We start from the raw sequence: 15098 nt of genomic DNA, 5'->3' as shown, positions 1-15098 counted from the left end.
TTATTTACATTACAGGGTATTTACATTTCTATTTTATTTTTTTTTATTTTTTTTTATGTGAGGAAGAAGGAACCAAAGGCAACAAGCCTGCAAAACTATTCCTTCCAAGAGAAAAACAAAATATAAGAGAGAGCCAAATTCAAGATCCGATCATTTCCAGATGCCTGGGTGCACTGTCACTTGCAGTAACTTATAAAACTTTTTTCCACTGTTCACTTATATTTACATTCATTGCTTTCACTTGCTGTCTACACATTATTTACATTTCCACTTGCATTGTTTTAGTCACCAGAAAGATCGTAGTCACTGTCCATCATTTTCATTGATGAATTAGCCAGTTCACGTTCCACAGCAGTCGCTTAGCCCTTTACTCCTTTCCACATGAGGTTTAGTAGGGGGTAGAGGTCACAGGGCCCTTTGCATGGGGCTAAAAAGCGGCGAAATTGGACAGGCGCGAATCCGAAGTGGTTTCACCTTGAAAGACGACAGTAAACTGAATACTGTGGTGGCTTAGGGGGACTGTAATGCTGCCAGTCTCAGCGTGGTGACAGCTGCTAATATATATGCTACAAAATGATTGGCAGGAAATCTAGACAATACATAATAAATTAAGTAGTTCCAGGTGAATGTAAATATCACTTAGGCTTTTCCCTTCCTTTCTTATATATATTTTTATTACGAGAAAAGATTATACGGCATATTTCAAGGGGAAATAAACAGCGAAAATTAGCGAATGAGTGCAAGTGAGGTGTTGTCAGGTGGTAATTAGCCAATTCCAGGTGTATGGCACTATCACTTACCTTATTTCTTTTTTGTATATATTATTTGGTATAAGAACGGCATAGGGCTTATTTCAATGGATGAAATCAGTGGAAAGTTCCGGGGAAGATTTCCTTAGCGCAGCATGGCCGGACAGGCAAGAGGAGAGGGTAATGGAGGGGAGGTAGGGAGGGGAGTCAAGAACGGGGAGAAGGGCTAAATTGTCAACAATGGATGGGAGTACAGATGAGATTAGGAGTGCTGACTAGTGTTGGACATTGGCAGTACTGATAGATGATACAAGTCATCGCTTGAAAGCCCGGGCAAATTCAAAATAACACAGAATCACAAAAGTGACGCCCCGCGGTATGATCCCTTGCTCCCAAGCGTCACGAAAGTGACGCCCCGCAGTGAAGGGGTTAATACTCCATGGGCTTGTGACCAGATATTCCTTGGACTTGTTACATGATATATCCATAACCTGATTTTCTTGAGCGCTTGTGTGTCTGACCATAAAGTTCCTTGATGTATGATTTCATATTAATCTGACCTGATATTGTACTTCTCATTGGACCTGATCTTATGCCCTTATAGTTTTAGACCAACAACCTGATACATACTATCTCATATTTCTTTGACCGTTCACCTGGCACCACTTACTCCTGATACTGTTATGCCCTTATATCTGTTTGACCTGTGACATGTTAGCTGTGAGAGCAGCATGACCTGACTGCGTGGCCAAACCCTTTCCATTCAGTGACATCTTTTTTGCTTTATTAAGAGGCAGATGATTTTAGTCAGCTTTGAGGGGACTTTGAAACTGGAGGGGTTGGAGATATCCTTAATTAACCCCTTTGGTAGTACAGGTCCCTGGGTTGATAAAAAACTGGACTCTGATTAAAGTAAAAAGACATCATCGTAGTGAATTGGTTAGGTATAGGAAATCCAGCCATCTCTACCAAACTAAATAAATTACCTTGTATAATAAACGAATGCCAGTTAACTCAGTTTACCCTCTAAAAATGTTTCATAAATAAGAGAATGCATCAGTTACTGCTCACAGGTGTTTAGCGGTGAAAGACATTTTGTAAAAAATAAAATGTAATTGTACTTTTTTTTTATAATATGATTTTTGGAAAATTCTAGATTGTTGGAAAAATATATAGCTCCTTCCTATCATTTAAAACTACTTGAGTCATAGAACTTTTTTTTTTTCTGTTTAGCTAGTCCACATACAGTTTACCATTTTTATTCGCTTATTGAAGGTAGATACCTATAGTGCTTTTTTGGTCAGTTCTTCAGATTTTTTTTTTCCTTTTTTTTTTCTGTGGATATTGTTTGGTGGCTCGTGCAGTTGGTGTATATGCATTTTTTTTGCATATGTATAATATAATCTGTTGTTAATTATTGAGGTAAGAGTAATTTCCTTGTAGTAACTGCTTATTTAAAAAGAATTGGAATTTAGTGTTAAAGTTCCATCTGATACATTTCAAAACACACTTTTGGGGAACACCCTTGAATATTTTTCATGGTTTATTAGTAAAAGGTAAATATTAATGGCATAGACCTAAATGTAATCCTTAAGGTTATTAAAGTACAGTTAATTATAGAAGTAATTGGTCAGTATTATCACTTATCATAAAATCTAACAAGCTGTAATTTCTTCCTGCAGTTTAGCAATAGAAAAGATTAGTTTTTAGCAGTACAGCAGTAGTAGCTGTAGTAGGGGTGACTGTGGTTGGGGGTTAACCCTTAGAGGATGAAAACCTACTGCTAACTAAAGTAAAATTGAATGTGGATAGTAAGTGTAAAATAGTAAAATTGGGTGGAGGTAATAAGTATAAAATAGTTAAGAGTTAAACAAAGCCAGTTTTAATCTGGAAGTAAAGTTGTCCAGAGGTTGCAACAATAATATACCGGGTAGTTATAATTTTCTTTCATTAGAGGATTACTTGAGAAGTGGAATAAATTGGTAAGGTATCCACAACAGAATGAAGTTTCAACCATTCTCGTCAGAAGATTAACACCTTCAATACAGTATGATGACATTTTAGTATATTCTTCATGTTGTCAGACAGTTTTATTTAGCTTATAAACTTTTCAAACTGAAAGGGTTAGATGTAGCCTTCATTAACCCCTTAAGTGCAAGAGGTGCTTTTGAAGTTGAAAGTAATTTAGAAGTATCAGAAGTAAACTAAATTGTCATTATAGTCAAAGAACTAAGATCCTGATAGGAAAGATAACCAATGGATTACCAGTCAGATATTTAACATTGCCATCATTGTCATTGGAATGTTAATATTTCCCACATCCTAAAAGGGTTATGCATGTCCCCTACCCACCACACCTCCCACATTCTACCCCTTCCATCTTCCCCTGACCCCCATCTTGGATCCCCCACAGCCTGTTCGCCAAGACCAAGGCAGGGATGCTGCGTTCATGTAATGGTGGCGATATTAGGGACGCATGTAACTATTATTCCACAGACTCCTTTGCTGACTCCAGGGAAAACTCCTTCAGGTCAGTACTGTATGTGAATTGATAGATGTATAGATAGATTGACATATACAGTAGATAAATAAATAGGCTGCCATTGACTGAGTGGATAGGTGGATAGATTAATGGGTGATGGATGGATGGCAGGTGAGTGGATGAATGGATGAATGTTTGTATAAATAGATAGGTGGGTGTATAAATGGATGCATAGATTTTGAATGGATAGATGTATGGGTGAGTAGATGGACAGATAGTTAGGTACTCATAAGCAGGTGCATAAACGTGTGTGCTGTCATGGTCACGACAGTTACTTGGTACCATGGTGGTAGTCGCTGCTCCATTGTCCTTCTCCTACCAAAAGCTTATTCATATTAGGTGGCAGAGGGCCAGGCTTAGGTTACTCTGCCTGACTCTTGTAACAGCTATTCTGGGTATGAATGAAGTGTGATAAAGCTCTGCAAAGTGTAATAAGAGTTGGGAAGTTGTGATGGCATTGTGTGAAGTGGTGAGTGGTACATAGTGATAAAATGCTGTGGTGTAGTGAGTGATGTGAAATATGATGAGGGGTGTGAAGTGTTAAAATGCTGCAAATTGTGGTGAGTGGGGATAAAATCCCACAAAGTATTTTTAATGTGGCATTGTAGTGTGAAGTTTGATAGTGATGCAATGGTGTGAAATGTGATTTAGTGGTGTGAAGCAAACAGGAATGGTGTGAAGTGTTCTGTGGATGCATGAACTATACTGGTTGCCCTTCACATGTCTGACATACGCTACTCTAACTCGAGATGTGACCAACCTCATCGTGTGCTACAGGTATAGGTGTGGGAGTGTAAGGTAATAAGTGCATGTGAATACCTGTATTTGTTTTGTTGTGGTAGGTGGAGGCGCTCACCATCCACTCACTTGATGTAGAGTTGCTTTAGGGTGTCTGCCCTTTCCTCTCCTCCCCTCTCCTCCATCCTTCTTTCCATCCATCCTCTTCTGTCTTTCTTTCCTTCATTCTTTCCTCTTTCCTCTGCCTGTGGGTGACTTTACACTCCCTCTTGTGTCTTTCTTTCCTTCATTCTTTCCTTTTCCTTCTGCCTGTGGGTGACTCTACACTGAGTGACAAGCCAAATAGTTTCCTGTACACCAGGAAACCATTTACTATGCTGGGTGGTAACCATATAACCAAATTTTGGCTCCTGGTGGTTTAGTGGGTAATACAGGTGCTCCAATCAGATTGAGCTGGTGAAGGTTTATATCCAAGGGATGGTTGGGGATTATTGCTCACGTATTGCCACTCAGGGATGAATGAGGCTGGTCACTCTCATCTTAAATGCCAGGACCAACTTTCCTAGCCCCGGGCTCCTACGCTTCTCATGGTGCAACTTAGGATTGGATGATGGGTGGATGGAGCTGTAGTGTTTGAGTCTGTAAAAATCTGAATTTCAATAGTGGATGCAACAGTGTGCAAATATGTGGGAATGCATGTATGAACATGTTACTACAGTCATTGAATGTCCATCCGAAGGTGATATCAAACCAAGGCATTCTATTATTGTTGCTTTGCCCTGGTCTGTCTGGCCAAACAGACCCATCAACCACATGCAAGCTGACACTATCTTGGGGCAGACAGCACCTCAGAAGGATCAGAACTGGGTTCTTCTACATGGCATGGTGCAGGGACATCCTGTAATGGTGTATTGTTGTGTAGTTTGGGGTCTTGGTAAAGTGCAGTGTAATGGTGTGCAGTGTAATGAATATGCACTGTGGTTATCTGAACTCTGTTGAAATGTACTGAAGTAACACTTAGATAAGTAATACAGGTACAGTACGTATAATAATTATTACTATTTTGCCATTAGACATGCAGCACAGCATTTTAAACAGGTAGCACCAGAAAATATTTATATACAAAGAAGAAACTTAAGTACAGATTATACTGTCTAAAGCAGTACAGCAGTTACATAGATGTGTGCACCAGACATGGGAGATAGAGTAAATTACATCAGTATATACAACAGTTGCAAGCACCTTTTTTTTTTTCTATTTTGCATAGAATTGAGCACATTGGCAATGCTCTGCATGATGAAGGTGACAGTGGCAAAGTATTCCCAGACTGTCCTACCATTGTCTTAAGGCTAACAGTTCCACCTAAGCTCAGTACATATTTCTTGTATGTGATGGAGGCCCATGACAAACTCACCATTCTGTGTATACCCAATAGTCTTTTTATATTTTGTCATACTCTTAAGCTAATGGTAGCTACCCTGTTGTTCAACGACAGTTACAGTTTAAAAAATAACACTGGCTTCTAATTACTGTACAGTAATTCCAGTTAAACTTTCTTGGTACAGAAAGTATATTTTTGATGACAACATTGTCCACTGCATTAAATTTGCTAAATTGTTTATGTATATCCTTGTCATCTAACTCAACACTTAGCTCCGTGTTCCAGATAAACATAGCTCTCAACAATTTGAGCCGGTGACCATTAAGTTCTGTAGATCACCTGCGTATCACATTTAAGTTACTTGTGGGAGACAGTACTACACTGTTTTGATGGTGGTGTAATTAATATCATGTTGACTAGGAAATCCACATTTATAAATTTTTGCAATATGGTATAATGTTGTGAAGCATATAGAAGTGTTAATTTTTTGTTAATGAATTTTGATGAAATACTGTGTACTGAAAATTAATGAAGTAAAATATAGTGCAGTGGTGTAGGGTCATGTGAAGTATAACAATCTACTGAACTTGTGTAAAGTAAAATATGGCATAGTATAGTACTGTCAGATGCACTGAAGTGTGCAGTGTGATGAAGTGCCATGTAGTGAAGAGTGATTAATTGTATTGAAACAGTATGTTGTAAAGTGGTGAATACTGTGGTGTTAAGTGTAATGAAGTACATTTTAGTGAAACATCACATGTTTCAGAAGTCAGCAAGAGCTCCGTGATGCCATACACGAAGGTCTCATGTACATGGACCTGCCAGGCAGCCGCCCCAGGTCACCTCACAGCGAGTACTCCCCAAGGTAGGTCATGTTGCAGATCTTAGTACCAGGTTACCCCATAGTAAGCACTTTTCCATGTAAGTCGTTTCAGGTCACCCTATAAAGAGTACTCTCCAGGTGAGTATCATCTGGTCTCTCAGTACCATGGCTGTATTATTTTGTGTTATGGCTTATACTTTTCAGCATTTATCAGTACATTGCAAGTGTAAAATGGAAAGGGACAAAGGTGAATTGGTAACTGGGTAAGTTAGTAGGTAGAGAGGTAAATTCCATATTTTCCACCACAGAGGATAGAGTAATGCTCACCGGTGTATAATGTGCACCCGTGATTTGGCAAGGGGTATTTTGCAGGGAAAAAAATTAATCAGTTTAGTTTACTAATTATTCATATTCTACATCTACCAGTAAGTTGTGAGGGAAAATAGTTTTGTATTAAATTAAAGTGGAAATAAATGTATATACAAATCTTTTACTGCTACCTTGCATGCACCAACAGCAGTCAGCTGTCATTAGTTTACAGTCAACTGATGCATTTGGCATGGTGCAGTCACTCCATTCATGTGAATATCTAACCCATAGAATGCTTAGTTTGCTGTTTGTTTATGATGTATTAATGATAATTCATACTCATCTGAGTTTAATTGTTGAAGTCTTTGTTATTAGCATGGCCATCAAGTGATCTGCATCAGACTGTTGATGGCAGAGCTCTCATATTTCATTGTTATTTCACCAATTTGGCAAACAGGGCTTTGTGGTTACCAGCCACCTTAACCTGTAGGCCTATCCCAAACCATGACCTTTGTAGTTTAACGTGCAGGCTGATTTTTAAAGCAATTTTTTTAATGAAAAATGTATATTATATGGCAGAAAATGTGATAAGTAGATGGGTAGGGACAAAGTTAAGTTGGTGAATGGATAGATTAGTAGGTAGGAAGGTAAATGAGTAGGTGGATAGTTTTGAAAGAAAGTGGGTAGATAGAAAAGTAAATGAGTAGATGGGTAGGTGAGATGATAAATATTTATGAGTAGGTAGAGAAGTTGTTGCTTGACCCCATCCTTTCTGACTGAGCAGACACATTGATCACTGGTAAGCATCTGCCTCAATTTGTCCATCCCATAGGTTCCTAGACATTATTGATGTTGAGTCTGTGTTTTAATGTGGCATATGCTGTGCAGTGTTCCATTCTGTATGTTAGGTTGTGTTGGCCTATTATACATAAAGGGCACGTGTTATCCAAGCTCCTGCCCAACTGGAATCGAAGCTACCCACAAAGGAGGGCTTGGTTGTTTCCTGATTTTAAGTTTAGCTGTTTGTACTGAGTCAGTCCTATTTAAGAATGCCTCTGATGAGTGGATATCAGGAGGAGGGCTTATAGTGCAGTGTTCTGATCAAGGTGTTGTATTGCCCTGTGTGTGAAATGGATATGTAGGTGTTTCATCACTGCTAGCATTAGAATGTCTGGAAGTGAGATGTTGTTGAAGTGGGTCCAGTATTGTTTTTGTGGCCACTGTTTTATGTGCCTTTTTATGTTGTGAGGCTCTTTCTTAGTCAGGATTTGTTCCAGTTTCTTGAGACATGACTTATACAGTTGTGCTAGATGTGTTCCAGAACCTGACACCTAGGAATATGTACCTATCTATTGCCAGATGCCTTAATCCCAAACGGGGTGGCCACAAACAAATCACCTCCACGTTGCCCTGTCCCCCGCCATTTCACTGCCCTGCTCCCAACTCACACCCCTGTCCCTCATATACCTCTCCACTCCATCCTTCCATCTCATCCTTGACCTCCCCCTCCCCTTCTCCCTCTCCCCTTCTCCCCCTCCCCTTCTCCCCCTCCACCTCACTCAAATACACTCTCCTCATCAGAGTCTCACTCTCCATCCTCTCCACATGGCCAAACCACCTCAGTGTGATTCTCCTGATGCTTCCTATCACATCCCCATCCACACCACAATGTTCCTTCTCATCCTCATTTGTCAGTCTGTCTCTCCATGTGACTCCACACGCTCCTCTCAAGTAACCCATTTCCACAGCTCTCACTCTTGACTTTTGACCCTCCAACAATGTCCAAACTTCACTTCCATATGTTAGAGTTGGTATCACAATACTGTCTTGTAGTAACTTTTTCACCTCCATGCTTACTTCCCTGTTAATTATCACTGCCTTCAAAGAACCAGCAACCTTTCTTCCTTGCTGTATCCTTTCAAGCATTTCACCCTCCAAACTTCCATCCCTACTCATCACACTACCCAAGTACTTAAACGTACTCACATTTTCCATTTCCTCATCATCCATCCTCACTGTACATTCACTGACTTCACTTCTCTCAAAGACCATAACTTTACTCTTCCCTACATTCACCCTTAGATTCCGTTTCTTACTCACTCTCCCAAACTCATCCACCAAGCCTTGCAGCTCCCCTTCCTCTTCACTTAACAACACAATATCATCAGCAAACAGCAGTACTGTACAGGGAGTTTCCAAACACTGCCCTCTCTCATTAGGGCCACTCCAACATCCACTGCCCTACCTTGTATCTCTTTTAAAACCCCATCCATGTACAGATTGAACAACCATGGAGACATGACACATCCCTGAATCAACCCAACCTTCAAACAGAAAAATTCACTCAGTTCACTATCCACACACACTGCACCCTTAGCATCCTCCTACATACTTTTCACAGCATTCAACAACTTCCCATGTACTCAATATATTCTTAATACTTTCCACAATCCTTGTCTATCCATCCTGTCATATGCTTTCTCCAAATCCATCAAGGCCGCATGCAATTTCTTTCCCTTCTCAAGAAATATTTCCACTAAAGATCTAAGAATGAATATCAGATCTACACAACCTCGTCCCTTCCTTAGGAATATCAACAGAGTATTTTTCTTTTTGAAATTCATGTGCCGCATACAATTTCTTTCCCTTCTCTAGAAACATTTCCTCTAAAGATCTAAGAATGAATATCTGATCTACACAACCTCTTCCCTGCCTTAGGAATATCAACAGAGTATTTTTCTTTTTTAAATTCATATATACCTTAACCCCTCCGTGACCGAAGGCTCGGAATTTTCTGTGCCCACCAGGCCGACGCCGGGGCCATTTTTTGAATTTTTGAAAATTGATTTTTTTTTCCTACCATATTGAAGAGAAAGTTCAGATGCACCTAAGTGTACAAATCCCAGCTTCCTAGACGCATTTTATGGCTTACAATGGAGCACGGAAGTTGCAGAAATATCGGCAACCTATATCGCTGCTCAGGGGCTGCCGCAACGCAACTGGGCAGGTGTTGATTTTTTTTTTTTTTTTTACCTCCAAAAACAATACGAATGGTGCTGAAATGTTGTGCATATATGAGATATGATGATATCGAATGATTTCAGTACATAATCTGTTAGGAATGGCTGGAAAAAAATCTGTCTATCTATCTGTTGCCAGACGCCTCAATCCCGTTTGGGGTGGCCACAAACAAATCGCCTCCAAGTCGCCCTGTCCCCTGCCATTTCACTGCCCTGCTCCCAACTCACACCCCCCTCTCTCCTATACCTCTCCACCCCATCTCTCCATCTCATCCTTGGCCTCACCCTCCCTCTTTTCCTCTCCACCTCACTCACATACACTCTCTTCGTCAGTCTTTCACCCTCCATCCTCTCCACATGGCCAAACCACCTCAGTGTGTTCCTCATAACGCTTCCTATCACATCCACATCAACACCACAACGCTTCTTTATATCCTCATTCGTCAGCCTGTCTCTCCATGTGACTCCACAGGCTCCTCTTAAATAACTCATTTCCATGGCTCTCACTCTTGACTTGTGTCCCTCCAACAACGTCCAGACTTCACTTCCGTACGTTAGAGTTGGTATCACAATACTGTCATGTAGTAACTTTTTCACTTCCATGCTCACTTCCCTGTTTCTTATCACTGCTTTCAAAGAACCAGCAACCTTTCTTCCCTGCTGTACCCTTTCAAGCACTTCACCCTCCAAACCTCTATCCTTACTCATCACACTACCCAAGTACTTAAACATACTCACATTTTCCAATTCCTCACCATCCAATGTTATGAATACTTTTTCACCTTTGTGATATAAAATGTTTATGGTAGTTTCGAGTTATTTCTTACATTATTGTTGTGCCCGTGCTTGGAAAAGGGAGCGAAAGAGTTGAATTTTCGGTCCTAAATGAGAAAACTGCACGTCCTCCAAGGTTAGACTCTGCCACAGGAGAATAAGTGGAGGGTCAGATCCGATTAGCAATACGGAAGTTGAGTCGCAACTTCGAGCTCCCTCACGTCGAGCATGGCTACATATAGAATCGTAATGCAGTTTCAGACGTCTAATTATTACGAATACAGATACAAAGCAGAAATAAGTTTACAGACGGGGGAAAACGTATTTTTTCCATAATAACATGTTCATCTTTATCATTTTACCTTGTTATTTTCGCAATATATATTGCTGTCTCGTAAACAGGGTGGTTGAATGTGATTTACAAGGGAGGAAAAAGATTGTATTTTCTGTCTGAGTCGAGATAATGGGTGTAACTATGTGTTTTTAGGCATGCCCACCAGCGAAAAAATCGTATATCCACTCGTCATGACAGCAGGTGGTGAACGGATGGATACGTAAGAGGGTGAAGTGAAGGTCAGTCTCATGTCCCAGATTTTCGTTCACATCCCGAAGGTTTTCACAGTTTTCTACAAGTTGCACTGCATCAAATGATCCAAACCATTACAGCTAACCTGAGCAAATAGGTAAAGATACCAAGACAAAAATGTATTTTTCACATATTATCATGTCTTTTTTGTATGTGCCTGTATTACTTCATAATCGTAAACAGGTGGTTGTGTGTGTTTTGCAAGAGAGGACAAAGATGATATGTTCTGCCTGGATCGAGATAATGGGTGTAGTTGTGCTTGTTTAGTCATGGCTAGGAGTGAAAAAATCGAATCTCCACTCATCACAGCAGCAGACTTTGAACTGCTTAATGAGGTGTATGGGAGTGTAATGTAGGTCAGTGTGAAGACGTTCAGAACATTCGTTTAGTTCCCAAAAAATTTTGCAGTTTTTTATAGGCCGTGCTCAAACGACGCCGGCGGCCATTGATCAGCTAAACGTCATTCGACGCTGGCAGCCATGGAGGGGTTAAGTTTACAGTGGAAGAGTTAAGGGGTAGGATGGGACTGAAGTGTATTGGCATTGTGATGGGGAGAGGTAGATTGAGATGGTTTGGGATGTGGGGGGGATGCGGGAAGCAGAAAGTGAGAAATGTTAATGTTAAAGATAGGGTTGTGAGAGGTAGACCAAAAAAGACCTGGGACAAGGTCATTGAGTGTGACCTTAGGGATAAGGGACTGAATAGAGAAGCTGCCAGAGATCAAGCAGCTTGGAGAGCTGCCGTTAGGGGGAGGCGGTGGCTCAATCGGTAGAGAGTTGGCCTGCAGTCCTGACGGACCCATGTTCAAAAAATCGCTGGGGCAGGGAACAGTTTAAGGATTTGAAGTTCATAAAATCAGACTTTAGTGATCTACCAGAAGGCCCGCCGACATGTTGTAAAAATACCCCCGCTAATACCATTACACCAGTCCTGTATGAGACAGCCCTAGCATGTATTCAATATGGACGGTGGGTGTTAGCGCCAAAGTGGTGACATGTAGAGGTGTGCAGTACATAGGAGGACTACTGGGCCTTGAAAGCAGGCTATGCAGCCTATGCCCAGAGTTGGAAAAAAGAAAAAAAAAAAAAGAAAAAAGGTGACCAGGACCAAGGCATGCAGGCATGTTGGAGCCTTCAAAACCAAATGAACAGACGAATACACTTATAACTCTAATATGCCTGGGTCTGCACCATCCATGGATCAGCAGTCCTAGATGAAGAGCTGGGAGTTAAGACTGAAGGGGAACAGCATTATCTTTACTCTTTCCTTTTCAGTATCTTTTACTCTTCTTTTAAATCTTATTTTCCTCTTCCAGCCGAGACATGGATGCCCTGGGCATTAATGGGGGATGCAAGATCCATGGCCCAGCAGTCCTAGCTGATGAGCTTGGAGTAGGACTGAATGGAAACGTGGGGTCACCTGGAAGAGGACCCACAGAAACAGGGAGTACACAGTATTGTCCAGAGGTGATCAAAGCCTTCGAGGGGGTCAGGTTTATTGCAGAACACACTCGTAGGGAAGAGGAATCCTGCAAGGTGAGTGAAGGAAGGGGAGGGGTGTGAAGGGGGATTAGGAGGAGAGGGTGAGGGGTTAAGAGCAAGTTGCTAGCTAATTAACTAATGGAAAAGCATTAGTCCGATTCAGTAACCATTTAAATACACATTGTCCAGTGAGGTACTAATGGTGAATAATTCAAACTGAGCATGCAGATGTAATACTGGTTATGCATGACCACAGAGGAATGCAAAAGCAAGTAAATTTACCCAGCTGATATTCATCATTGCATAATATGGCTCTGGGAAGAATTACCTACTTGTAGCTATGTCAGTGAGAAGCGTTAGTAAAGTCAGTGTTACATATAAGTGTAACTAATTTTATGAGGTAATAATGATGAGGCCGAGTAAAAAATTAATTCTTCAGTTATACAAGCACACACACACAAAAAAGGTAATTACCCAGTTGTTGTTGTTGGCCTACCCCATTCTGATCAGGCAGACCCATCAACCTGCAGGGCCATATCCTGTGCAGTGAACTAATGAAATTCACCCAGTAAATTTATCAGGCTAATCTCTCTAAGTGTCAGGCTCTGGGACAGGATCCAGTACAGCTTTACACATTATGTCTTAAAAAGTGAGGAAAAATCCTGAACTGCCTCTGTGTTTTGACCATATATCTGACTGTTGTTAACAGATTTTTAATGATAAGATGGTGTACCATGTAAAATGTCGTTTTTAAGATCCTTTTAACATATTTTTAATAAAATTAGATTATCATTATCATAATCAGTTAAAGATCATTTGTTAGATCTTAATCATGCCACCTCTGTTTGTAGGGTTGGTGTATATTCATCCAGGTGCTGAAATATTTATTTGTGCAATTAGTAAGTTACCCAACAAAGATTACATTCAGCTGAGAGAAAACAGTTATATACAGTCAGGTCTCATTATATGACTGTTTTCTGTGTGATAAATTGCGATGGCCACCTCCTAGAATTTTGTAAACAATAATTATGACGAACTCCTCCAAGAATTTTGTAAACAATGATTGTTACAGCCACCTCTGCGAATTTCATAAACAATAATCGCAACAGCCACCTCCAAGAATTTCATAAGTAATAATTGCAACGACCACATCCAAGAATTTCGTAAATGATAGTTGCAACAGCCACCTCCCAGAATTTTGTAAACGGTAGTTGTGATGGCCACATCTGAGAATTTCGTAAACGATAATTCCACCTCTGAGAATTTTGTGCGGATGCAGTGACACATGCAAGCCAACATTCAGCTTTCTGGGCCAATGTGGACACCCAGTGTTTACATTCTTTATAATCATCTGCCTTTTGTTCCATTTTGTGCATGAAAGACTGCTAAAACACCATTGCTATCACCAGATAACAGTGCAAGTGCTTAACAAATTATACAGTGTATGATAATTAGTGAAGTGATAACTTTTTGTTTGTTAAATACTGAAACTTGTGACTTAGAATAATCTTGTCAGCCTTATGTACACAGCCTCCCCAGTCAGCTGATGACAGGGCCTCCCAGTTAGCTGATAGAGGCTAGATGGCTACCCAGTGATTATATTAACTGTGATCGTCTCCCTTTTGTTTCATTTTTTGCATGAAAGGACACTGAAACACCACTGCGGTGTTTACATTTAATATGATCGTCTGCCTTTCATTTCATTTGGTGTGTGAAGTGCTTAACAAACAGTGCAGTGTGCAATATTAAGTGAAGTGATAACAATTCATTTTGTGAAATGCTGACACTTCTGACTTGGAAATCATGTCTGGCAAGCATGCTACCCCTAATGGAAAACATGGTGCTACTGAGGGGCATCAAGGTCAAGCTCAAAGGGGAAAAGGTTTATAGATTCTGGGTTTTGTGGTGGAGGGCACCCTCCCTAACCCCACTGAATTCATGTTATATTGATCTCACGATGCAATAGATCATTCAGTGACAGGTTTTCTCTTGATGCAATTGTATTGTATAGTGGGACCTGACTGTTTAGAAAACACCTTTGATATCCACACCTACCAATGTTGCTGTAGTTCTTCACAGAAAACACTGAAAATATCTTCAGCTTACAGAAATACTACTAATGAAATAGAGAAAACACCTAGAACATCCTCACTTACTTGTTTATTTGTCCACAGGTAAAGGAAGACTGGAAATATGTGGCCATGGTACTTGATCGCCTCTTTTTATGGATCTTCACTTTAGCCGTGTTGCTGGGGACAGCTGGCATCATTCTACAGGCCCCCACACTCTACGATGATCGCCTCCCCATTGACATCTTGTATTCTGAGATCAAGGCAATCGGCGACTCTGGCTCCATCCCACCGAAGAACTCCCCAACCCCCAGCAATGTGACTTGAGGTGGTGTACTGTATGTCAACTTGCTGATGGTGTGGTGATGAGGTGTGTGTGCAATGACCCCACTGTGGTGAATTGTGACCTGCTGTGGTGACTCGTCACAGTATGGTGACATGCTTTGGAGATCTGTAGCTTGGTGGTGATCCTCTATGGTAAACTGAACTGTGGCAGTCTGCTTTGGACACCCATATAGCTGTGTGGTGGCCTAGATTGGTACCCTGCTTCAGTAACCTGCATTGGGGATCTGCTGTTGTGGCATGCTGCTACTTTTTGAACGGGTGTGGTGTCTTTTTAAAGCTGG

General features: G+C 40.8%; 1 protein-coding gene across 1 annotated transcript in view; it reads left to right on the top strand.

Annotated features, from left to right (window-relative positions):
* Window positions 1–14799, top strand: part of LOC145414160 (acetylcholine receptor subunit alpha-like) — a 230824-nt gene extending 216025 nt beyond the window's left edge. Inside the window, exons 12-15 of the mRNA XM_080283725.1 lie at window positions 3163–3279; window positions 6177–6275; window positions 12238–12457; window positions 14578–14799. Coding sequence (XP_080139851.1) covers window positions 3163–3279; window positions 6177–6275; window positions 12238–12457; window positions 14578–14799 — 658 coding nt within the window. The remainder of the gene's footprint in view (window positions 1–3162; window positions 3280–6176; window positions 6276–12237; window positions 12458–14577) is intronic.
* The last annotated feature ends 299 nt before the right edge of the window (window positions 14800–15098 follow it).

This window comes from Coenobita brevimanus, chromosome 98 (assembly GCF_032717465.1).
Source record: "Coenobita brevimanus isolate Jiangsu-jjx chromosome 98, ASM3271746v2, whole genome shotgun sequence".
NCBI lineage: Eukaryota > Metazoa > Arthropoda > Malacostraca > Decapoda > Coenobitidae > Coenobita > Coenobita brevimanus.
This window is presented reverse-complemented; position numbering and strand designations above follow the sequence as displayed.